This window comes from Microtus pennsylvanicus, chromosome 1 (genome assembly GCF_037038515.1).
Source record: "Microtus pennsylvanicus isolate mMicPen1 chromosome 1, mMicPen1.hap1, whole genome shotgun sequence".
Classification (NCBI taxonomy): domain Eukaryota; kingdom Metazoa; phylum Chordata; class Mammalia; order Rodentia; family Cricetidae; genus Microtus; species Microtus pennsylvanicus.
The window spans coordinates 4015573-4042768 of NC_134579.1; the positions used below are offsets into that span (position 1 = coordinate 4015573).

The 27196-nt window shown below is 35.4% G+C and overlaps 1 protein-coding gene across 2 annotated transcripts in view; it reads right to left on the minus strand.

Moving 5' to 3' along the window:
- Nucleotides 1–316: 316 nt before the first annotated feature.
- Epha3 (EPH receptor A3) overlaps nucleotides 317–27196 on the minus strand; it is a 294989-nt gene continuing 268109 nt past the window's right edge. For both annotated transcript variants that reach the window (XM_075951454.1, XM_075951387.1), the window contains exons 14-17: nucleotides 20876–21025; nucleotides 19161–19354; nucleotides 6587–6742; nucleotides 317–566 (exon numbers count right to left, since the gene is read on the minus strand). In XM_075951454.1, the coding sequence (XP_075807569.1) occupies nucleotides 461–566; nucleotides 6587–6742; nucleotides 19161–19354; nucleotides 20876–21025 (606 nt within the window). In that variant the 3' untranslated portion in view covers nucleotides 317–460. The remainder of the gene's footprint in view (nucleotides 567–6586; nucleotides 6743–19160; nucleotides 19355–20875; nucleotides 21026–27196) is intronic.

Sequence of the window (27196 nt, forward strand, 5' to 3'; positions counted from 1 at the left end):
GGCCAGATAGTTTGAGGTATAAATGCCTCCATTTTGTTTGCTTTTAAAGAAACAAAATACCTGCTACAGATTCCTTCTGTGTATAAAAATATCACAAGTCTTTTATTCTGTGGCCATTCATAACAAAACCTAAGGTCCGTTTTGCTAGTTAACTTAGATTACTTTTATGATAGTTTATGATCAATGGCTCTACACTAGTTCTTTCATTTGGAGCTGAAGAGTTTTAATTGACCCCATCAATTAACATAAAAAAGCAATTACAAAACAAAATGCACCCACCCACCCACCCATCTATCTGTAAAATGATAGGGGAAAATAAAGAGATTTTCAATTTCATTTTAAGGCATTTGGACTTATAACTGAGTGTCTTATTAGACTTGGAGCTTTCACTGGTGTCTCCATCATTTCCATCATTCTCAGGATGCTGCTGCATCTTCATTTCTCACATCCTTCTTGTACTTTACACTGGAACTGGACCATTCTTAGATTGTGTTTCAAGAGCTTTAATGCTGCTGATGATCTTCTTCTGTGGCCCAACCACAGTAACACCAACCTTTTTCATGTCACTGTAAAACATAGGAGAAAATAGCTGATGACAATTATGGAGTTCTGAAGAATATAGAAAGAGAACAGTTTTAAGCTTGAAATGGACACAATTATAAATCCCTACGCTTGGTACCTTGCTTTCTAATTTTTAAGCACTGATATGTTGTTCTATTTGGACAATTCTACCCCTACCTTGTGTAGGAGAACACATGTTGTAGTGGCTTAAGTATGCTTCTTCTCAAATCTTTTGTCACCCAGAACTTCACAATATGTCTTTGTGTAAAATTAGATTTTCTTGGAGATATAATCCAGGCAGAGATTAGGGAAATAGAGTACTAGATAATGGTGAATACTAAAGCCAGTGTATGTTTCTTTATAAGAGTCTAGAAAGCATACAGAATGACATGGGAGAAGAAGAAAATATACAAATGGAGGCAGGGACTGAGTTCTACTGTTACTCATTAATCTCATTATTCACCAGAAACTAGAAGAAGTAAGGCTTTATTTAACAATGATTTCTGAGCAAGTTTATGAACGCCTTGATTTCAGACTCTTTTTCTCCATAAATTGAAAGAATATATTTGTGGTAGTAGAATGCTGACATTTATTTATTAGCCCAACTGACACTAGATAATCATACACTCTTTTTGAAATCTTTTTTTCTAGTCTTTTGAATATTTTGACTATTTTGACTGCAAGTAATTAAAATTCAAGTCAATATTACATGTTTCTTGTTCTCAGGTCTCATGACATCAAAATCTTCTATGTTTTTTCTCTTGAAACACCCTTTGTGCTACCACAAAGCTACAATAGAAGTCTGCCTATACTGAGACCACGTGTTAGCCTGCTGGTCTAGTGTACACTCCTAGCTATGCTAAGGCAGACAATAAAGCAAAAACCCTGTCAGCCTCCAGATGGGAGCTTTTTTTTTTAATCAACTTAATGTTCCAGTCAATACCAGATTTAAAGCACCAAGACCTGATCTTCCTTATCAGTTCCTCCAAAAATTCCTCAATCACAACAATGGTCTGCATCTCAAATTCCTGTTGCCTTCGCCTTTAGTGTTGGGCTGTCGTAGTTAAATGGCCAAAGGTCAATCTTTATTAAATGTAAAGTAGTTTAAGCTAAGAATTGTCATTAAAATAAACACGGTAAGGAAACTAATTCCATTTTCAATGAAAAATAGGTAAATAATTGTATTTTATGAATTACTTCTTGTTTAAATAATTCACTCAGATGACCATGTTTCAGGTCCTCCCTCAAACATTCCCTTTTATTGAGAACTTCCTGATTCTCTCAAGAAATGCAACTTCCTGGTCTTTCTATTTCCTTCTCCATTTTATTAGTATCAATTATGTCACTTTTCTGATTTATTTTATTTGTTCTCTGTCTTGTCTCACAAGCAGTTGCATTCTATGTGAACAGGGTTTCTTGTGTAACTTGATCTTTGCACACAGACAGCACCTTCAACCCTGAGTGCCATTTAGTGAAGGCATGGATGGAAGGAAACATCCATGCATTTAAATTCATCATTTAGGAGGAAGAGACAGGTGGATCTCTAGGAGTTCAAGCTAACCTGATCTTTAAAGTGAGCTGCAGAATAACCAGAGCAACAAAGAGAGAACATGTCTTGAAGAAGAAGCAGGAGGAGAAAGAAGAGGAGGACAACGACCAACAGTCCAGAAAATTCCTTGGGGCATGCTTTATTATTTCTCTGCAGATGCCATCCTCAAGCATATTTCTAAAGAAATCTTTATAAGTGTGTCTTAGAGTCCTAAGTCAGTGATGTAAACCAATAGTGGATCCATATGTGTAAAGGTTCAATGTGGAGGATTACATTTAATTTTGGCGAACAGAAACAAAATATTCCTATCAGTTTTTCCCTGCCTGTTTTTTTTTTTTCATTTTAAATGGATTGTCTACTCTCTTAACTTCTTTGTCTTCTCTGAACCACCCTGCCATGTCAAGAGTTTGGCTAGCAGCTGTTGCAGTCTTGATAGCATGCCCTGTGTGCAGAGGTCTTTGGATTATCCCATCCTTCAAATCTCAAGACTAAAGAACAGCTCCAGGACAGAATCAGGGGCTGCTGTGTTATCTTTAAGTCATACACAAAGGCATTGGTGGTAGCACTTAGGAATCAAAAGATACATGATAATGGCCTGTAGATGTTCTAGTTTGGTGTTCATCACCCAAGTTTAATACCCTCCTGTCTCCACAGTTTTCATCATTCTGCCCATCTCTGTACTCTCCTTTCTTGACAGAACCTCTCTAAATCTATTCTAAGCCATGAAATAATACTTTATTAATGTTCATTAAAAGTATTTTCTTTGCTTCATATGAAAATTTGGGGACTCAAGTAGCTGTCATTTTAATGAAATACTTAAATTTACTGAAACAATTAAAATTTATTTGAGAGGAAAAAAACTCTTCTGACCTTTTCATAGGGCTCGGTTGACTGATCAGGAAAACAGAAAGAAATTCAATATCCTACCCAGGTGTCTGATTATTCTAGGAGAATTTCTAGGGTTATTTGGTCAAGTGGATCATTTCTGAGTTGAGCCTGAATAGTACAAAGAACATAGGAGTTGAAGCACTGAAGTTCAGATGATAAGAAGGTAAATATAAAAGAAACCTAAAATATCTAGTTAATAGTCTTTCCGCATTTGAGATGAAAATGTCATGGCCTGGTTATGTTTACTCTGCTTATAACTGAATTAAAGACAGTGGGCCTGGGTATATATGTTCATGTGTGTGTGTGTGTGTGTGTGCGTGTGTGTGTGTGTGTGTGTGTGTGTGTATGTGTGAGAGAATATATATATATATATATATATATATATATATATATATATATATATATTTGTGTGTGTCCATGTGTTTGTGTGTGAGAGTGTGTGTGTGTGTGAATGTGCATGTCTGTGTGTGTACACGTGTCAGTGGGCTTTGCTCCCCAGTTTAGTAAGAATTTTTTTCTTTTTCTTTTCTCATTTTCTTCTTTTTATTTTAATCCTGCAATTCCATAATACTATTACCAAAGGTATGAATAAGGTATAGGATATGGTGACAGAGGGCAGAAACATTATTAAGACAATAAATACTGATCATACCTTGCTCCTAAACTGAGGGGCAAAAGGGCTCTCAGGTAGTAGGGCATGAGACATCTAATATATCTGTGTGGTTGAAAGGGAATTCTCTGATAGGCTCATACATTTGAATCCTTGGATTATACTTGGTGGGACAGTTTGAGAAGGATTAGGAGGTATGGCTGAGTTGAGGAAGTTTGTCAATGGGAGTAAGCTGTGAGATATAAAAAGCCCAGGCCATCCCCATTAGCTCTCTCTGTCTGTCTCTCTTTTCTCTGTCTCTGTCTCTGACTCTGTCTCTGTCTCTCTCCCTCTCTTTCTGAGTGTGTCTCTCCAACTTGGGATCACCCATATGGTCTCAGCTACCACACCAGCATCATGCCTTCTGCTATGATCCCTGGCATGATAGTCATGAACTAACCCTCTGAAACTGTAAGAAGCCTCCAATTTAATGATTTCTTTTAAAGTTGTCTAGGTCATGTCTCTTGACAGCAAAAGAACAGCAATCAAGACACCCTCTGGATCTGAAGAACAAGTCTGAAGGAATGGAGACCCCCAGAAAAGGCAAATTTGCTTTCTGAATGCAAATCTACCAATTATCCAGATGCAAATATTGTTCGCTACAGGAATGTGGACACAAAGAAATCCCTTATTTTTAGTTAAAAGACAATTTTGGCTCAACTGTTTTGAACAAATAGCTTTCTTACTCCATTCATAGCTTCTAAAAGCTGACTATATTTATGCTACAAACTAGCAGTTAATCTTATGAAGAGTGTTCTGCTTCCTATATTTTTATGTAGTATTTCATTATGCATTATGAAGTATAAACATTTGCATAATTTTACCTTTGAAAATCTGACAACTGGGTGAAAACATTCACTATGTGGTTATTCCTTGTCAGGCTTCTATGCTCTAAAGCAGGTGTCTTGTATGTCATAACCCTAACTGTTTATGTTACTAAAATAAGAATGTATAAAAATGTTCAAAGGAAAAAAAGTTTGAATGCACGAATATATCCTGTAACTGTGGCTGATCAAAACAACTACCACAGAAACTGAGTATTCTTGATTGATTAAGAAATTCACTCAGTAAACATCACCTTCCACTTTAAACAGGACTTTCAGTGTATTTTAGATGAACTAATGCTAAGTTTACTTTCTGAGAATAAGCTATCCTTTCCAATAACAATCAACACTTCCACAAGTTCTGTGATATTAAATGTTTCTGATCAAAACACAATGATATAGATTATGCAAATTATTTATTGTATGTTTATGCATGTATTAATTACACTATGTACTTTTTTAGGGAGATCTAATATGTGCCTCCCTACAATGAGATTGCTGAAGTGAATGTCAGGGTAACGTTCAAAGTCTTTATACATGCAATAACTTTTAAACATCTCAGCTGAAGAGTATAAGACTTAAATGAATCTGAAATTACCAACAGCTACATTCAACAAAGTGAAGATCAAAGAGAGAAAGTCTCTGATGCAGCATTTGCTCATCTTGAAAGATATCTGCCCAACACAAACATCTTTTAAGACAGTTTCATATTTTACATTTGGATAGAGGCTTCTAGAACCAAGTGAGTGCTCTCTCAGTCTACATCTTTTGAGCAGAATTGTTACGTAATGGCAAGCATGTGACTTTGGAGATTCTAAATAACAAATGGAATTGAATCATTCCTTGTTTCTTTACTAGAGACTTAGTTAAGAGAGCTGTTCCATACTCAGGTTATGATAGAATAACAAAGATGAAGAACTTTGTATGTGTGTGTGTCTGTATATCTGTGACCATAAAAAAACTAATATTGTTTACAAGATGAGAAAAGGATGCTGTCACATCGCCAATTTGAGGTAAATTTGACCTCATTTATAAAGAGAAAAGAACATGACAACTGTATTGTTTTATTTTTGTTTTCTTGTTTGTTTCATACACTGAGAGTAAGAGAAAGATATGATCATTTTCCCTTGGATCACTTGGTTGTTTATTACTGTTTTATTTTGGGGAACAGGATTACAGTCAGATCAGACTTGTCTCAAACCCTTTATGTAGATAAGGATGATCTTCAACTTCTGACCTTCTGTCTAATTTTCAAGTGATAGTATTACAGATGCGCACCTCTACACCCATTTTGTTTAATTCTGGGGATTAAACCATGGGATTCATTCATATTAGTCAATCATTCTACCAGCTTAGCTACATATCAGTCCTTCACTTGATTCTCTATAAAACCATTTTCCTTTAGTCAGGGTTTCTCAAAGAGAAGATTCTTCTCAGAGTGACTCCTAAAAAAACGTGGCACATTTGCTTATTCTTTATCTTTAACCTAGAAAACTATGTTAAAAGTAACAACCTCTATGACCTACCGACTATCATACTCAAGTACCAATCCTTTAAAGAAATAAAAAAGTCCAGTTTACAACTTTTTTAACTTCACTTTTCTTGCATGGTTTTCTTAGGGAGTAAACAATAATACATGATGATAGAAGGTATTTAGCAGTTGTGGAAACTGCTTTTGGATTTTGACATATTATTTTCTCTACTAGGTCATTGCTCGGTTTCCTGTAACCACAGATATAAAAGTTTTGTAAAAAAAAAAAAAAAGTAAACACAGCAAGTCACATATACAGGATTACATACTGTACTTGATAATGTTTTGTTTTAGGGGCTTTGAGTTATTTATCTGCCAGCACATCCTATTATATAGAAAGACCCTGTCCTGAAGATTTGTCATAAAAAGGAAGATAGCTAAGTGTATTTCAACACAGGTATTGTACAAAGGACTCCTGGACCTTACTCTGTTTTGACAGTGTGTGCTACTTTCAGAAGAAAAGCAGATATTGTAACCCATCAGTCTTAAACAGACATATTGGGTATGTATAATCCATTAATAAAAATATAAATGATGAGGAGGACGTTCACAACCCTCTCCTTTCTCTCCAGTATGCCACTTACTCTGTGCAGATCTTGGCAATGGTGTCACATGAGCTGTACTCCACCCCAGTGAAGATTTCTTTACAGTGTGCTGTCCGGACGCCATTAAGCCAGTCACCTGTTGTGTGGAAGGTAGTGATGTCAACATTGCTTTGGTCCAGAAGAAGGTTTGATGGCCTGCAAGAAAAGAAAACATCCAAAGGAGAGAAATCAGGAGTGATTGAAGTGTCTAAGTGTCAAAATTTGACACCACCAGCAGCAGGAACTTCCAGACTACATACAGTGTTCCTGTTTATTTGAGGAATTGATCTGCCATGAAGTCTTCATCTGTTCAAGCTGGCTCCTTGGAAGGAAGACGGTGATTTTCATCTCACCTAATGCTCCCTTCTCTGCCCTTCACAGCTTTTTACACCATCAAAACTTTGCCAGCAAAACATATAAACATGCAACACATATCTTTTTGTTTTTGAGCATTTCAATTAATTAACATAATGGTGTCATTTAGATACAGTTGTAGCAAACACGACACAGTAAATACTTAACTCTCTGCCTTTTCATGGGTTCTGTTTCAATTTGAAATCCATCACAAATGAAAGGTTCTTGGTATAGATTGTATAGCTTTGGTGGGTGAAGAAGAATTTGAAATATAAGGTACATTTACAGCAATACATGCATTCAGCACAGATTTTGATAATACTACTAATGCTATTTAAATGTAAAAATTATAAAAAGATTAAAAAATGGCAGATAAATAATCACAACCAAACACACACACATGTGTGTGTATGTATATATTTAAAGACATTCAGATCTAGAGGTAGATTGTGACTTATATTGACAGCACTCATCAGCACTCATCAGAACACATTTAAGATTGATTTTTGGAGTCACAGTCCTATTCTCACATCCTGGAAAGTTCCAGATTTGCTAAAGCAAAGATCCAAAACTAAAATAAAGGTAACAATGGACACTGTTTCTATTTTTTTTCTTTCTTTTTTTTTTTTTTTAATTTCCAAGACAGGGTTTCTCCGTAGCTTTTGGTTCCTGTCCTGGAACTCGTTCTTGTAAACCAGGCTGGCCTCGAATTCACAGAGATCCTCCTGCCTCTGCCTCCCAAGTGCTGGGATTAAAGGCTTGCGCCACCACCGCCCGGCCAGTGTTTCTATTTCTGAAGAGTAAGAAGAACTAAGCTATGGGTAACCTCCTTTAACATGGGGGTGCTTTTGTTTGCTTGGTTTTTCATTCCTCTGAGCTCTTAGTGACCCCTTTCTTTAACTGTCCTTTGTCTCATAAGAATGGAAGAATTTACTGACTCCTTTATTCTTTTATTTTTTAAAGAAGCTTAAAAACAAAGCAGTTACAAGGGCCTTGTTTGTAGATTAAATTTGAAATTCATGAGCACTTGTATTGTTCCTGGCCCAATGCTAAGCACATTGCACCGACATCAGGGTTAACCTTTACAACATTAGTTAGGCACAGATGGTGTTTGCTTGTAAGAGATGCAAAAGCCAACACTAACAGCAATTAAGTTACAATCTCAGTTTCCTAAGGCATAAGAGACAAAACAGGGATTTAGACACAACCCATACTGGAACTGAGACTCCTCAATGCTGTGCTACATCATTTGGTGGAAAAGTTGTTTAAATTGGATTTCCTTTGTTTTTTTTTTCCTTACTGCATTTGTGATGGTAGGATGGGACCTCTGATTCATCCGTGCTGTGAAGGGTCAGGGAGGAAACCTGGGTATAACAAATACTATCTATGGGGCCAGGAGGGTTTTCTGATTTCCTCAATCATAAAATGGATGCATGTGATAGAAGTAACAGGTGTTCCACAGCTGGCAGGTAAATGCATTGGCTATATTTAGAGCAATGTTGCAATATAATTGCAGAGTTTTTCTATTATTGTGACATAGGTTGAATAGTCATTGAGTCTCCATAACAGTTTGAAAACTTCAAGAAGAAAATTTAGAAAAGTAAATTCTACGTTTTATACAATGCTTCGATTGGCATGATGTAGTTAATTACCAGACGAGGGACTGTTTGTTTAATCATGTGTAATATTATATATATATTATATAATATTATATATATATATATATATATATATATATATATATATATAAATACACGATGGAGCAACAGCACTGTAAAGTGGCAGTTATTAGAGGCCTCATTAGACTAGTCAATAACTTTTACAAGCTCATTATGAGGTCACAGGCTACTCTTGTAAATGGATGTGTTATTCTGTCTAATGTCATTATTTTTCCAATTATTAAACAGAATATGTTGCTTACATTAAGCCTGTACCTACCATAGTCCCATTTCTGTAATTCTAAACATGCCTTTCCATTTTTTAACCGCAACAGAATTATTGTTCAAACCCTTTTATCTTTTGTGAAGTTGGCATTGGATTTAATCTTTATTCATCCCTTAAGACATGTTAGTGTATTTTAAAATACCTAAGACCAAATATGTACTTTTGTTTAGAGCATGTTCATACAATTCTAGATTCAATCTGTAGCATAAAATATCCATTATCATCAGTTTTAAAATGCTTTTATTTTATGCTCTTAAAAACATGTGTCTAAAATAAATATATAACGTGAAGTATTGAAAGTCAGCGTTTAGGAATATGGGAACTCAACTTGGGGATAGAGAGGCCTCCAAGATAAGTGAAGACAATTAGCATGCTTTTGATTCCCATCTTTTTGAAGCAAATTTAACTGGGGTTAATTGTAGTCATATCTTATTAAGTAACTGAACATTCCAATGCTCTGGATCTACACACTCTCTCTCACACATGAAAGCAATCACCAGTTTTCTTGTAGGCCCTGCAGGGCGATGTTCCTTCTTTAAATAAGAAAACGGCTCTGAGCGGCGTTCCTCAAGGTGCCCACTCTGTACCGCAAATGTTCTTTTAATTGGGAAGTTTCATTTACCAATGTTGATCATCTTCATCATCCCTTAACATGCAAAAGTATACATGTAAAGTATAAAGTTGAGGATTTTTAAATTTTTATTTTATTATTCTCCCCTGCCCCATCTCTCTCTCTCTCTCTCTCTCCCTCCCTCCCTCCCTCCCTCCCTCTCCCTCTCCCTCTCCCTCCTTCTCTCTCTCTCTCCCTCCCTCCCTCCCTCCCTCCCTCCCTCCCTCCCTCTCTCCCTCCCTCCCTCCCTCTCTCTCTCTCTCTCTCTCCCTCCCTCTGTGTGTGTGTCTGAGAACAATGTTTTGTGGATGCCTGTACCACAGCACACGTCTTGCTGTCAGAGGAGGGTCTGTTGTCTCTGTCCACCTTAATGTAGATAATGGTGGAAAACTCAGTTCATCAGTCCTGTCCGCAAGCCCCTTTACCTGCTGAGTCATCTTACTGGTTTAGAATTTGAGTTTTTAGGTAAGGAGAATTTCAGAACCTGCCCAAGACCCTCATATTATTGCTCAGTGTTGGAGAAACCTATAATTTGAGATACAATTATAAAGATACATTAAGATAATTTGATTAAAAATTTCAAATTTCAAACCAATTTAAGAAATAAGGCGCAATAATATATTTCATTCTGCCTCTATTTTTGTCATTTTTGTCACATAGCTGAACAATGGATTTTTTTGGATAAATCATCTTTCTTATATATAAAGAGCACAGAAAAACATAAATCAAGTATGAGAAAGTTTTATAAGAAAAATGAGTGAGGCTAAGATACAAGACAATGAGAAACAAAAGCACCTTGAATGTGAGAAATATAAAAAGACCCTAGGATATGAACACACACAGACCAGTTTCCATGTCTCCAGTAGCTGTTGCACAGAACCCATGTCGTCTCTTCGTCCCATGAATAGCAATACTTTTTTATTTATGGGTTTGTGGGTACAAAGAATCAAACCCCAGGCCATTTATTCAGGATATTTATGAAGTGTGCCTAATAGCAAAATGGGAAACATTTTCTTCCCAGCGCAGGACGGTTTGTATTTTTAAACTCAACACTTTGGACAGACTCAACAAGAAGTTGGAGAAAATTAGTATAAACAAATTGAAATAGAACAGGACGTGTGGATTAGGGATTAGAGTGACCCCAGCTGAGTTTTTCTGTTTATGACTTGGATCAAAGTACAACCAAGACAAAAAAAGAAAAAGAAAAAAGAAAAAAAAAAGGAACCTAATTTTAATGCCGGTGACCTCAGAATAACCGGTCCTGCAAAGTATCATTTTTCCACTTCCAGGATCTCTCTAGGGATTTCAAATAAAAATTGGTTCCTTTCCTCCTCCGAGAGGACATCTGGAGAGTTTATCAATGGATAGGAATTTGTCTCTCACTGTGAAGAGCCTGTGATGTCTCTTCATGCGCACCAAGGGAATCCAGCATTCTGAGCAGCTGCAGGCAGCAGGGTTTTTTTAGACCCAGCCCCAGACTTGGGGTCTGAAGGGGAAATTTATAGGCGGGGTGATGTGCACCGTGAGCTCACACTTTTACTAGACAAATTAGATAGGTTTCAATCCATGCAGCTGTAAACGATGTCCTACAGAGTTCCACCTGATCTTTTACAGCTTTTCATAAATCAGTGCCTACTGGCCACAGACCGCAGTCATTTAAAAGAAATCATGGAAATTACATGTTTGCTCAGGGGAAGCAAAAAATAACTTTCCTCCCCTGCTTGCTCCCGCCTTGTATTTGGGTTTGTGAATTATTCTTTTATGGGCTTTCATACCCTTGCATTAAAGAGGTACACATATTTTTCTTCCCATCAAGTCCTATTTTAGCTGCCAGGGCTTACATACCAATTAGTACCAGGTAGTGGGGAACAAATGTCAGCTTCCAACTGCCAAGTCCAGGAATACCTTCTGATAATAAGGTTGTTTCAATAAAGCCCCGGATTCGTTAGGATTGAATCAGGAGTTATTCTTGTCTGGCTTTTTCTTTGCAAATGGCTCTAAGTCCATGCACTAAGATTATAAATGATATATATTTTTTCAATCAAGGAGCTGATGCCATGGCATCTAGAGAGATCACTAATATTAGAGATGCATGTTGTAAAATAGTTAAATTTTATTTTATTTATTGGAAGTAATATCAGGTAAAGTTCAGTCATTTCTTAAAGCCAAAGTATTGTTACCATTTTCCTTTATCTTTTTCAATACCTTTTGTAACTTACGTTTAAGTATCAACTTGATACCTGTACACTATATTTCAGTAGGAATGTTATATTTTTATTTTATTTGAATATGGATCAATGCTAACCTTGATGTCTTCATCTTTAAGTTAAAATTCCAAATACTATTAAATATATGAACTTTCCATCGGTAATGGAAAATAACCTTGAACAGATTATTCATTCACATTTATATGTAGAATAAATATTTCTTTGTTTTCCAATGAAAAATCACTACGCAAATAAAGTGTCAAAGAAAAAGGCCATTGTATTATTTTAAATATCTTTATCTTAAAAAGAAACTTGAGCATTTACAGCTTCTTGTGCACTTTAATAACTCTCTATAGTAAAATTAGTTACTTTCATTTTAAGATTGCTATTATTAAGAAGAAATTGCCTGGGTATCTGGAATATTTGTTTCCATGTAAAATGTTTTTTTTATTATATTTTTCAGAGAGCAAAATCACCCTGTCAGTTCAGAATTTGATATCGAAGTCATTTTGAGGAATAAGGCAGAATTGGTTTTTGGTTGTAGGCTTTATCTTGAAGTACAAAGTATTTGTCAAAACATCAGCTATTCTGAAAAATACTGTTTTATGTGCTCAGAGGTAGAAAGTGTTATAAAATAGATTTGCTCATGACCATTAACAGGGAAATGGTGAACATTGTTTGTTTTTGGTCTTATTTGTACTGTAAATTCATTAACATGAGCTTTCCATAAAGAGTAAGGCAATGAGAGGCAAACTTTACAATGAATTCCATTAAATCAATATGACTTGGTCTTCAGGACCTTATTATACATATATTAGTGAGATATTATATTACTATTCATAATAGAAACAAATTTATAGTTATGAAGTTGAAATGAAAATAATTCTATGGTTGGGAGGGGGTCACCACAAGGAGGGGGTCACAGCATTCAAAGGGTTGAGAACCACTGAGACTTTGAGTAAAAAAAACAAGATAGATGTGAAAATCCACTTCTAATTCCAGTACCTGTCCTTTTGGAACCATTTTACCTTCTATGGCATTTCCATCATGATCATTTCCATAAAGATATCTCTGAGTCTTAAAGCAAAGGAGAAGGATTTCTGCTTCCTTTCCAAAGATGGAAATTATAATTGTGTTTTTCTTCTAACTATCTCAATGGTACCATTGTACATTTTCTGTCCTATTCCTCACCTTGGTATCAACAGGCCTCTTACAATTTCAGATTCATCACTCTAAAACCACAGTGGTTCTCAGCCTTCCTAATGGTGTGACCCTCCCTTTCATTGCTGCTTCATGTAATTTTGGTACTGTTAGGAATCGTAATGTAAATATCTGCGATATCTAACATCCAACTCCAAAGGCATCACAACCTACAGGTTGAGAACAACTGCTTTAAAGGAACCAGAGTAATTTTGAGAAAGGAATGCAGCAAACTTCCATTGCTGAAGCCCAAGTTTTTCTGCACCCTCAGTTTTATGATTCTTACCATTCCACTTAGGGAGATGTATTGTCCACTATTTACCAATTCTTTGTATTACACTTAACATGTCTCTGAGTGATAGTAGGTACTATTTCCCAAAGCTCTGCAGGAAAGCTTTCTTTTTGGGTAAGAGTAACTGAAGTCTGTTATGAGTTTGCATAGCCATGGATGTTTATCTCTCATTTCTTTGTAGGATTGACACCTCCTGGGATTGAGTGATTGCACAGCACCCACATAAGCTACCTAAAATCTTCCCAGGTTCAACCACACACAGTTATATTCAACAGTCGTTTGTCCATTTTAGTGAGTGAATGCTGTGGCACTTGTAGAACTTAACGTGGTTAGTTGTACATTTTAGCTGAGCTGTTTAGTGGTTTCACCATGATCTCTGAATCCCAAAGCAATTTGGAAGTTGCAAGGAGCTGAGAATTATAGTCTTGCAAACTGGGATTAGGATAGCTCACTGTCAATCTATTAGGACCTCATATCCCCTCCATAAAGTCTCATGGTAATCCATGGCAAAGCACTTTTTCAGAAATTAAAAATGCTAAAAAGAATGAAAAAAGATATATTGGTTATGAATGCCATCAATTTGAGACTTCACCTATTAATTATACATCTATGGCTGCTATTTCATGTCCCTATAAAGGATACTTTAAACTGAGCTTAGCTATCACCTTCCCCTCCACGCTTTTCCCATCATAATTAAATGTAAGTTGGGAGTAGAGGCAGCAGACTAGACTCTACCTGTACAATTAACATGAAACTTAGGAAAACGTTGTATGAAAGATGCTTTTTAACTGCGACTGTGTAACTTCATACTGCTGTCCTGTCAGCACACAAACTTCATATGCATCCTTTCCCATTTACATTTAAGAAAGCAGATAACTTGAAAAGGAGTATACTAGAAATATAATATCATTATAACTACAAATGTAAGTGTACATAAATATAAATTAATATATTATAAATTTAATATAGCATCCCGTCTCATTACTCCTTGTGATGTGTAGTGGTCCTAGGGGCATCCTGACCATCTACTTTATAGTCTTCTCTAGTAATGGACTCTTGAGAAAGTGATGTTCACACAGATACACATAATAGAAAGATTCTGCTGTGAACCAGTGAAAGTGAAGTGTTAATTTTAAAAATTCACACAGAAAATCCAGATTGAAGAATATGCTCACTATCATATTTCATTCTGTAAAGGAATTAGGGCATCTAATATTAATTATATTACCTGAAAACTCTGTCAGTAAATACATGGTGCAGTAGCTGACTCTATGAGGCCAAAAGACACAAAGGAAAATCTGGGATGGGTGAAAGCAGGAGCTTCTGCTTTCTGAGATGCTCAGTGTGCTGAAGGAACTGGAAGTGCCCCGCAGGCTGCTGTGTTGCTAAAGTGAAAGGAGTCGCTGGATAAAATGGACCCCTAAAAAAATGCTGCATAAATCAACTCATGTAACTTCTCAGCTTCAGATGTTCTAATAGATTCCTTATGCACTTGAAAACAAATCTCAAAATCATTGTGATAGCCTCATAGTCTTAAGCGCTCTGGCTTCCGTTTGCATCTTGAGGCTATGATAAAACAATTCTTTTTCCACTGCTATTCAGTAATATTACCTATCTCCCACTCACTTCCCAGTACCTTTAAATCACTTCTCATCTTAAGGTATCTTTAGTTCACTTATCTTCAATTCACTTATCGCCTCTAATACTCTGTGTATGGATGTGTATGTGAGAGGGGCTATTGACTCTTTAAACAGCTAAGTCATTATTACCCTGCAGACAATAGATCAAACCCAAGCTCTTCAGAGGCTTTAATATCCATATAACTACCTATTTCTTTCATCCTATAGTCTTACTGCCTATTGCATATTGTACATCTTCTGTAGCACAATTGTGAACATGATCAGGACCACCGGCTTCCTCATTTTTAGGGACTACTTAGTTTTTATTATTTAAAGGTGGGCTTATCATAGTCTTCCACAGAAATTAGTGAATAAATGAAAAGTGTCACTGGGAAAGCAAGGCTTTTTAAAGCCGCCAAGAAGTCTACCAATTCCTTGGTGTTATAAAGATAATATCAAATTGGCTATAAAATGGTTAAAGTTATACTTGTTTGTATAAGACAATCTGAGTGCTATGTGGACAGCTGCTTGGTCCAGGGAAAAAGAGAAGAGGAGCTTAGTAAGGCAGTCAATGCAGTGGACTAGTTTACAGCAATGGATGTTGCAACGATGGCATGCCAAAATCTTACCTCAACTCCCTAAATAAACAGTAGAACAAATCTGCCAATTGGAGGACAGAGAAATATGAATGTTTCAGAACACATATTAGAAATATTTTGAAACTACTCTTTGGGAAGTTTTGGTTTGAGGAATGTTAGAAAAATAGGACTGTAGTGATCCAAGATATCTGCCCATACAGGTGATACTGAACGCAACATCTTAAATTTACCTGTCGAGAAAAAGCAGTCACCAGAGTTTTATGAAGCAAGTGGATTCTAGAGTTCTTTCTTAAAGATTTAGGGTCAGATACACTTTATAAATTCTTTTGGTGATGCCTGTCACCGCAAAATGTGAGAAATGTCATAAGTATATTTCTATTGCAAAGATCACACAGAAATGTAAATTTTAGATATATAAAGAGGAGACAGAAGCAGAAAGTAAGAAAACAGTAGAATTTGCTCATGATGGTCCAAGGAACACTTCCTTCAAAAGCGACTAGAAACAACAGAGTGGATAAGAACAAGTGGCAGTAAATTTCATTTTGCCACCAAGGATCTCCAAAGTACATACTCATCTTTAAAAATTTCAATCATGACTATTTTAAGAACACTGTTTGAAAATTAAGGAAGGAAACAAGTTCAATCAACTAAAAAAAAAAAAACACCATTACTGTCAAACAGTGGGAACTCATTTTTATTTTTAGAGGAAGGAAAAGTATTGAAATCCTTGAGTGGCAATGAAGAAACCTGACAGTGACTTTGCAGGGGCTGGCCTCCCAAGCCAAACACCTTTATAACTATAAGTAGAGTTGCCAGTTTTACATTTGATGAACTAAAACCAATGTCATTTTATAGAAAAAAATATCTATTTTTTTCCCAGAACTAAATGCTTTGTGTCTAAATTTATAGAAATTATTTGGGTATTTAATGCTGTAGTACCAAAAAAATTGCATAGTAGATAAAACGATTCAGAAAGTCTAAACTTTAAGTATTAAAGGTTGGATGCTTACTTCTGTGTCTCATGACATTCTGTAATCTGATGTAAGACTATTTTCATCCACAGAACTGGGGTTAAATAGTCCTAGATCCTATAGCATCATTCATCTTTAGCGTGATAAGACCATCCAGTGGAAGGTTTGAACGCCTCCTCAGGAGATGAAGAGGGCTGAAGGGTTGTTTTTCCCTGCTATAGTTTACTACTGAGCAAAGATCAAAAGAAATAGCTTCAAGGTGTAAAATGAGGACCATGTGCTCTGGCAAGGACAGGCCTAAAAGCCAGCCGGCTGTCAAACTGTCAGTAGATTTTCACAAAGTCTGCGTTATCTCACTTCTTGTCAAGTTTGGGACATAGGTGAATCTTGTTTGAATAAATTATGAGAAAATTTCTTCTAAAAGTACATTAATAAATTCTAGTGTAGTAACTGTTAAATGTTATATGAAACTAATAAACTATCATTCTCACACAACGACATGAAAAGCATAATTTAGATTTCCCTTCTTTTGTTAAAATTTCATATAAATCTTGGTCATGTATGCTCACTATACCAATTCAAAGTGGTTTAAAGATTGAATCATAAGTTCTGAACTATAAAACACTTATAAGAAAATACAGATTAAAGCCAGGCAGTGGTGGCACAAACCTTTAATCCCAGCACTAGGGAGGCAGAGGCAGATGGATCTCTGTGAGTTTGAGGCCAGCCTGGTCTACATGAGCTAGTTCCAGGATAGGCTCCAAAGTTATAGAGAAACCTTGTCTCAAAAAACCAAATAATAATAATAATAATAATGAGAAAAAAAACAAAAAAAGAAAAGAAGAAATTAAAGAAAAAAAATACAGATTAAAAAAAACACTATTATATTGGTCTTGGAAGTAATTTTTGGATATGGCCACCAAAGCAAAACCAACTAATGAAAAGAAAATAAGTATGATTACAACAAACTAAAAAAATTCTGCACAACAGTGAAATCATTCAAAACTACAATAATAGATCTACAGAATAGAGAAATCTCTACATACCATATATCTAATAATAGGTTAATAATCGTAACGTATAAGAAGTCACATGCTAACAACAAAAACACCATGAATGACTTAATAAAAGATAGACAAAAGACTTAAATACAGACTTGTCACACAAAGGGACCAAAAAAATTGTAATCATGTGTAAATCATTCACCTATTTTTGGGGCAGGCAAATAAAAATCACTACAAAAATCACCTCACATTGGGAAATGTGGACATGATTAAAAACACATTAGACTTTAAGAGTTATAATTAATGTGAATAAAAGTAATATTGTTGGGAATCTAAATTCATATAACATGGAATTTCCTCAAAAAATTTGGCTCAAAAAGAAGAGCCAAAATATAATCCAATTATTGGTGGGTAGCAAGAGGAATAAGTTAATTAACTTAAAATATATTTTCCCTATTGCAGCAAAAGCAATGAGGTAAAATAACACAAACACCAGCAATAAATGACTACGAAAACATGCATGATCTTGCTATGTGTCAATATATTCAGTAAAAACATCCATGTTCTCACTATATATCAACATATTTAGTGTTTATAACAATGTGAATGAATCTTGAGGGAATTATTTTAAGTGAAATAATCCACAGATGAATAAATAACTGTGGTATGAAATCGCAAATTGAATCTAAAATTGGTCCCACACAGAGACAGAGAGTATAGAGTTCACCCAGAATGAGAGCTGAAACAAATTAGAAGATTGTAGTTACAAGAAACACGTTTATATTTTAAGTTAAAAAGGTTGTGACTCTTAATGCATAACATGATGACTGTAAAAATAATTCATAAGTGTTAGGATATTGGTCTAGAAAGATTTTAAGATGTCTCATTATAAAGTTAATTGATATAAAAGTTAAATGATGAAGCACTACTTAGTTTGATTATGCTAATCATTTTACAACACATGTCTATAAAAGCACATTACAGAACTTGAATATATTCAAGAAAAATTTAACACACATTCTATCTATCTATCTATCTATCTATCTATCTATCTATCTATCTATCTATCTATCTATCATATATCTATTATCTATCTATCTATCATCTATGTATGGACCCTCATTTTCTAAAATGCTGTAATCAGTGCTTGTATTTTAAATTTTAATATTTTCTTCATTCTAGATTTAGGGACATTCTTTTCATTTTATTTTTAAAAATATTACATCCAGTGTTTACATAAAATCTGGTCAAAATTGATAATTATTAGAACGTCACTTATATACATATTTACACACACATACTAATCACACATTCACAAACCGCTGGATCTTTGGTTTAATTTGTGTTTTTGCTCTTGTTGTTTTTATTCTTTGTTTTGTAAGGGTCTCTTGTAACTCAGTCTGATTTGCTCTCATTATGTGTCTGAGTATGACTGTGGATTCCTCCACCTCTCAAAGGCTGGAATTACTGATATACACCATCAGAATGGGCTCAACTACTGGAATATAGCTTTAGCCAAGTAACTTATCCCCCTTTCCCTTAAATGGTGAATAGTAAAATAAACTATGTGTTCAGCTTTCATATTTCCCAGACTTAAGCTTGAAGATAGGACACTTCTAGCTAAGAATCCTACTAATACTTCCATTATTATTCCAAAATCACAGGAGAATTCTTCACTCCAGTTCTGAGAACCACAATTTCTTAGTATACGGTTGGAGGGGGAGTGGGATCATGTGTTGTGAAAGGAGAGTAGCATGCACAGCCAATGTGTCACCTTGCTGCTGCACTGGTGATGATCTTCAGGCTGCCTGGATTCCGGATGAGCTTGTCCAGAATGCTGACAATCTGCTCAAACTTGGGCCTGTTGTTCCTGTCTTTCTGCCAGCAGTCCAGCATCAGCTGATACAAGGCAGCTGGGCAGTCCATGGGAGGCGGGAGGCGGTAGCCCTCATCCACTGCTTTAATTACCTACGGGAGGAGAAGTTTCCAGGGTCAGAGACAAGAGACTCATTGGAGTTTTTCATTCACACTGGTAGGAATATTTTAAAGTTCAATAAGATAGTTTTTAAAAATGTCCTGTGAAGACAAGAGCTAGTTGTATCCATAACAGATTATCCATGCCTGAAAATATCTTAGGCAGGAAGATTAAATGAAAGTAGTGTGTGTAAAGGTCTTTTGAAAACCAAGGTAAAAATAAATATTCCATAGTACAGGAATTTGGTTGCTATAAAATGATTATTTTTATTATATATATATATATATATATATATATATATATATATATATATATATATATATATATATCTTGTAAAGATTCATGCAAAATAAATCAGGATGCAGATTCCAATCATACCACAGTTCAGAACTTTGTGACCCAGAGAAGTTCTCTTTTGTACACTACTGTGGGCTATGCATTACTGTTTTTAAATACATAACGCAGCAATTTTAAAAGTTTGTTGTAAATCAGAAACATCTGTAGAAGTTCTTAATGTGCAAAATACTTTCCTCTCAATGAATTACTGAATCATCCATTTAGGGGGTAAATCCAGAGAATTTTTATTCCTAACAAGTTCCTAGGCCAGGCTAAAATTGTGGGTCCAAGTACCATGCTTCTAGATGCTCTAATATAACATCAATTTGAAGAAAACACATGGAAAACTTAATGTGATTCTACCATAATTGCTGTATTTGAAATACTAAGCACATGTGAGAAAACAGAGTATTATTGATATATCAACATATAGTAGAGGCAATCTCATGAGCAGTGACTTGAAATTGGACAGCATCATCTCAGTTTGCTTTCTTGTATGTTTGGGTTCATGCACAAAATGCCTGGTAAGCATAAAAAATATGCTAATCCCATGTGCTAATAGTATCTTTTTTTAAACAGTAGCAACATGCAAAAAATGCAAACATGATTCTACTTTAGTAAAAAAAAAAAAAAACCTGCTCATTCTGTAGTTCTAACAGAATGCTAAAGATTTTTTCCTCTAGCCTGACTCAGCTTCTATGATTAAGTTCATGTGCAGGCCTAGAGTATTATTAGAAACAACATGGTAGTGATTATTAATTTTGTCTCTTTGGATACTAAATTTAAGTAAGCAAATACTGGAGCAGTTGTAAAAATTTAGTCAAGAAATGATGGCATGCATAGTCTTAATAATGTGAGGTAGAAAAATATCCAGCAAAAATATTGTGCTTGCATGCACACATGAACACACACATACACACATACATATAATTTTGCTACATTCTTGTTAGAAATATTCTATTTGTTCCATTTTTAAATCCCTGCTTGAGGGAGCAAAATCAAGCTGTAAAAACAGCTCAATTAAAACCCTTGTAAGATACAAGAATTTTTTTTTAACTAAATATTCAACTTCTATGTCACCAAGTAGCTACCACCTGGTTTCATTATGCTCCACTTCCTTGCACAGCTTGAAGTTTTAATCTCAACTCATAATTCATAAACTACAAGCTCATACTTACATCTTGATTGGACATCTCCCAATATGGTCTTTCTCCATACGACATAACTTCCCAGAGAACAATCCCATAACTCCACACATCGCTAGCGGACGTGAACTTGCGGTAAGCAATTGCTTCTGGTGATGTCCATCGTATAGGTATCTTCCCTCCCTTGGGGCACAAAAATAACATGTGCAGTGAATAAGGAATACAACATATGATGGACATAATATACTCTAATATCAGACATAATCCTCAGTGCATCTGTTCTGAAGGAGAATACAGAGTTCTGCTAAAATATCTTAATTATCTATTTTTTCCATATTTAATCTTTGTTTACTTATTTTCTTTGACAATTTCCTGCATATATAAAGTGATGTATGGTTACAGGAAGCCCTATTCTCTCCAATACCCTTCCCAACCTTACTAACCTTCCTTCTCCCTATAACACCTTTTCAAATATCTATATCTCTTTTCTTTTGAGACCTACTAAGTTTAGCAAAGATGATATTTATGACCATGAGTTTTGGAACTATGCATGTAAGCCTGGAGGGCAATTTATTTTGCACACAGCTAAGTATAGTACCTACTCTTATCCCAGAAGCTATCAGCAGCTAATACTTCATCAGAGAGTGGTAGATTCAGGGGGGACTTTCTAAGCTCTGATCGGAAAACATCTTGAGAACAACATTTACCCCTAAACATATCAAAGAATAGTAAAATTCTGAAAGAAATTATAAGTTGTTTGTATTTACAACTTAAGTCATCCTCTTAGAGTTGAAAGATATTACAAATAAACCTTTATTCATTTACTAAAAAATATTGATTCAGAAAAAAATATATGTTGGAGGCTTTTTAGTTACAGTTTTCATCATTGTAAGAAGGTTTGTATTATACATCTACAAAAGATAATGTGTGTGATCCTTAAGAGAGTGATCCCCCTCCTTCCTGTCATTCTATCAACTTCTAGTTAACACACTTTTAATGCTACACAAATTCTTTAGGTGAGGAAGTCATGAAAAGCTCACTATTAACTACAAAGATATACTGAAATTTAGCAGTTTTTGCTGTCATTGCTAACTAAACCAGACTAAAAAGTTTTTAATTTTCCCCATTTCCATGCGGGGCAGTATCAAGTCACTCTGCCTTTAAATGAATAGAGATCTTGACACTAAACATATTTAATTAAAAACACAAACTGCAGAAGAGGACTAAAACAAATAAAATGAGTGTGGAACTAAAAGGAAAACTGAGTGTGTCATTACAAATTGCTCAGTTTCAACCTTGTAGATTCAAATCCTTTAGTTCATCACCAGTACAAAAAAATGTAGAACTAGTATAATGAACTAGTAAAATGTCCATTGACATAAATAAAATAAAATATAGTGTTTCCAAACTATAATTGGAAGTCACAAGCCCATGAAAGCTAAATATGCAATAAAACAAAGGTTATGAGCACAGCACATGTGGGTCTGTACCGACCACACAGACTTGTTGCTTATATTTAGATTCATTGTTCTGGCAAGAGATCAGGAATTCAAGAAAAGCTTGCTTATCTTAGTTGAATCCCCTTTGTCCTAAGTTCACGCTGCCTTAAATTCACACTGTCGTCTTTTTCTTAAGATACCTTCGCCCCACTTCTTTCTGTGATTAGACCCTCCTTCCAGCATTTTAAAGTATATAGCATATTATCATTGTCTACACTCACCCAGGCAGAACTTTTGTTTTGTCTATCTGCAGCCAAGCACCTATTGGTCAAACATTTGCCTTCATTCCTCTACCTTACACTCTCCATCCCTTTTTGGTAAACATCATTCTGTATTAATTTCTATGGGATCAGCTTTATTAGAATACACATGAACCACTTAGCATACCATTCCCCAGGCTCACCAATATCAATACAAATGGTAGCGTTCGATTATTTTCAGAGAAGAATATTCCGTTATGTACCCAAGCTGCTTTTGTTTCTTCCTGCATTCCCTGATGCACCAGTACGTGGTGGCACTAGAGATCATGGCTGTTTTCTCACTCTGATTTCTTACACGTGTGGGGTAACCTTAGACCCAGGTTCTCTGAAAGGTTGCTCTTGCCATTTCAGATTATATTATTCCAGGGGCCATGACTCTGCATCCTGAGATTCCTTTTTTCCTTTTGTGTGTGGATGATATTAGTGATCCCGAATTATGAAACCAAAACGTAGCTGCCGACAGGAGTAAATATCTGCTGGGGATGATCATCATCCCTGTGTGGGAGCTGCTGCTTCCGGTGATGCACGATAATCCTTAAGGAGCTAAAGAAGAGCCAGCTGAACCCCAGGACTAAGGCTTTATATGAACTGGTTACACTTGCGCTCCCTGTTTCAGACACTCGTTCAGTCTGTAGAGACTTTTGTTCTTGTCCTTGGATTTAACTTCATTATGAAAATCAAGAACCCAATTTACAAGAGCTAATTTAATACCTAGATTTTGATAAAATTGCAATACCCATTCTGGAATTTAGCTTAATTTTAATCATTCTCTCATTTTCCCCCCTTTCCTTACCTTCTCCTATTCTCATATATTAGGGGAGATTTTTTTTCTATTTTCAGTCAATCTTAAATGAATCTAATAGTTTAATCATCATTTTTCTCCTAGGTATAACTTACTAGTGCTTTGCATTTCAGTAGAAGCACTGACATTTGAGAGCCGAGTTTCCTCGTCTGTGATGCCTGAATTCCAAAGGCAAAGTAAAATCGAGAAGAAATGTGGCTAAAGCAAAGTGTGGCTCAGAAGGTTTAACATGGTCATAATTTACAACAGTGTCTATCTTTACACTGAGTAACTGCAGGGTTGAAATGAATGTACAAAAGAGAGTTATATTTCTTACAAAAAATTAATTCCCAAACTAGTACAATATTCTGCTTATGATGTTGAAAACAAAACTTCTTCCTTCCTTATCACCCATCTCAGCAGTTCATCCCCGATTTTTTAAGGTTTCTATTTTGCTTTACAATTTATTGAAAGTTTATTAATAAATACATTAAATGTGTGTAACTAGTTTGTTTTTTTAATAACTGTCAAACACAGGTTTCAATGAAGTATACAAAAAGTTGGATTTGATGAGACAGTGTGCTGTCCTTATTTGGTCCATGTGATTTGAGATAGCAGAATAGTTTTATTGCAACTTTATTGATGTACTTTTAACTTGGAATTCATTTCATAATTTACATCTTCTTGGTAAATTACCACCCATTTTTGAGAATATTTTAAAAGTACAATTAGTTATACAAATAATTTATGGTGGTGGATTTTCCCATATTTTAATAGGTTTTTAAGCAAAGCATTTATTTGACTGTCTTTTCTATCCACACTTAAACTCCTTAGATATTTATGCTTCTGAGGAAAGTTCACAGTTGATTGGAGCAATCCAAGAATCACAGCGTATGGGCTATATCTAAAACCTCAACTTCAGAGGAACATCCAGCTCAAACTCAGCAGAACTTAAAGCTAATGCTTGCTTCCTATTTTTGAAGCATCAAACCTAGTCATTTCTAAACAGCATCTGTCAATGTGAAGCTTAAAGAATTGGAGGTGCCAGGAGTATTTGGTTATTTGTCCCACTTGAATACTTAATTTTAGTGGAAGTGATAGTGTTATTTTCTGGGACCTGTTTTGATCCTCCTATTTAATTTTGCCAAGTTGCTTGACATTTCTGAAGTTATTTTGCTATGTATAAGCCAAGAGCCATGGGAGAAATAAAATTTAACTATATTTCTGTTCACCTCTCTAACAGCCTAACAGCTTGACCATTTTATAGACCTTAGGTCTTCAGCTTTCAATTTCTGTGCTAAACATACGTGAACAGCAAGAAGGGGCTGACGTTTACAGTGATAATTCTTTTGAGCTCTTTAAGAGAGGTTACTTTCATACTAAACTCTGTATCTCCTTGAACATGTATCTTGTGTTATTTCTAAACAATTTAGAGAAGAATTAAAGGAGATGAATGAAGTTTTATTTTGTATTTACTGTGTATATGTGTTTTCTTTATTTTGTTGAGACAGAGTTTCTTTGAGTTACAGCCTTAGCTATCTTGGAACTTGCTGTGTAGACCAGGCTGGCTTTGAAGTTACAGAGATCCACCTACCTCTGCCTCCACAGTACTGAGATTAAAGGCTTGTGTCACCACCTACCAGTGAAGAAAAAGTTTTAAATACACATGGTAGGGGTTCAAGGAAACAGTGCTGAGCTGTGATCTTCCAATCCACAATTAGTCACAGGAGTTAGATATTTCACTCCTCTAAAATAAAGTAGTGAACTGTTCTTACAAAATTCTATATGTCAGAATTTTAGGATATCATGTTTAAATTTGATAGTTTTCATAATATCTTGGTTCTTTGCCTTTCTAATGTTGCAATGCTTTAACACAATTCTTCACGTTGCCTTGACTCCCAACCATAAAATCATTTCATTGCTGCTTCATAACTATAATTTTGCTACTGTTATGAATCCCTGTAAAAGGGTCATTTTGCAACAGAGGAGTCATGACTCATAGGTTGAGAACCACTGAGTAAGACTCTTGAACAAATTGTAACTATTATTATCTTTTTCCTCCTGAGCTCATTTGATGTCAGTTCATTTGCTGCACATGGATGGCCACTGCCTTGACTTCTAAAGATAAGTACAATGGCTTAAATATCTGGGTGGGAAAGTATACTATTCAATATCCACTTTTTAAAAAGACTTACAATTGTTTGTGAAAATAATCCCCTGTTTGTTTTTTTAACACTCCCGACGATTCTCATTTCTTATCTTTGCTCATGAACTTTATTAGATTGTACTTCAAATGACAAAGTACTCAAGGGGTTAATCTGATTCAACCGAGAATGATTGAGTATTGAACTTGCAGACAAATATTAGCCTCTCAGGTTTAAAAAAGAACTACAGAGATAAATCATTTTGCTGAAAGTCTTAGCATCTATCTGTTATCAGGGACTCAGCTCCACTCACTGTAGTAGCCAACAGGCACAATTCAAGGGGAGCATATCCCAGGGGAGGCATTTATTCTAGTCCTAAGTAGCTCCAACCTAGGGACCACTGAGCAAACAGTTTCAACAGATGTTGGTTGCCATGAGAGATCAGAGACAGATGGTTCTAAAGAAGCAGAAGCCCACCCTTGAACTTGAGATTTTTCAACATTATGGAAAAGGATTAAGAATTTATTAATAGACAGAATAATATTCATATTTAAGTAATTCTGGGGATACAAAAACCGAAACACAAGTAAACAATGTTTATGATCCCTCCAGATGCTCACAATACAATATAAAAGTTAGGTAATGTGATGAGAAAAGAGCACCTGTAAAACAAAATAAAACCCGAAGAATAAGATAAAATATGACCTAATGTGGCTTCAATTCATTCCAAAATTCTGTTAATTTTACATTCTAGACTATCTATCTATCTATCTATCTATCTATCTATCTATCTATCTATCTATCTACTTATATATACATTTTTTATTTAAAACAATTTTTAAATTTAAATATATTTTGATTCATATTGTTTCCCTTCCCTAGTCCTTCCAGATCTTGTCCACTTCCTATCAAATGTACTTTAAGTTCTTTCTCAAAAAAAAAAGCCCCAATCCAATTCAACAAAAAATCCTCCAAAAACCAAGAAAAATTAAATAACATCCAAAAAGAAGAACAAAGCAGAGCAACAAACTGTAACCAAATAAAAGCACATAAAAGAAACTCCAATATATTTTGGTCGATTGCCCTTGAACATGAAGTCTGCCCTGTAGTCAAGACACCCAGTGTCAATCTGTTAGTAAAAACAGACTTTTCCTTTCCCAGGAGGTAAAAATGACAGTTCAGTTGTTAACTACATATATGATTGGGGCTAATATCCAAAATTTATAAAGAATTCAATAACCTAGACATAAGAAAAAGAATAACCCAATTAAAAATGGGGTATAGATCTAAACAGGCTTGTCAAACTGGAAGACTGCATATAGAAAGATTGAAAAAGATCCATACTTATCATCCCACATAAAACTAAACTCCAGGCCGGGCGATGGTGGCGCACGCCTTTAATCCCAGCACTCGGGAGACAGAGGCAGGCGGATCTCTGTGAGTTCGAGACCAGCCTGGTCTACAGAGCTAGTTCCAGGACAGGCTCCAAAGCCACAGAGAAACCCTGTCTCGAAAAACCAAAAAAAAAAAAAACTAAACTCCAAATGAATCAAAGACATAGACATAAAACCTGATACACTGAACCTGACAAAAGAGAAATTAGGAAATGACCTTCAACACATTGGTACAGTAAAAGACTTTCTGAACAGAACCCTGTAAGCACAGATAGT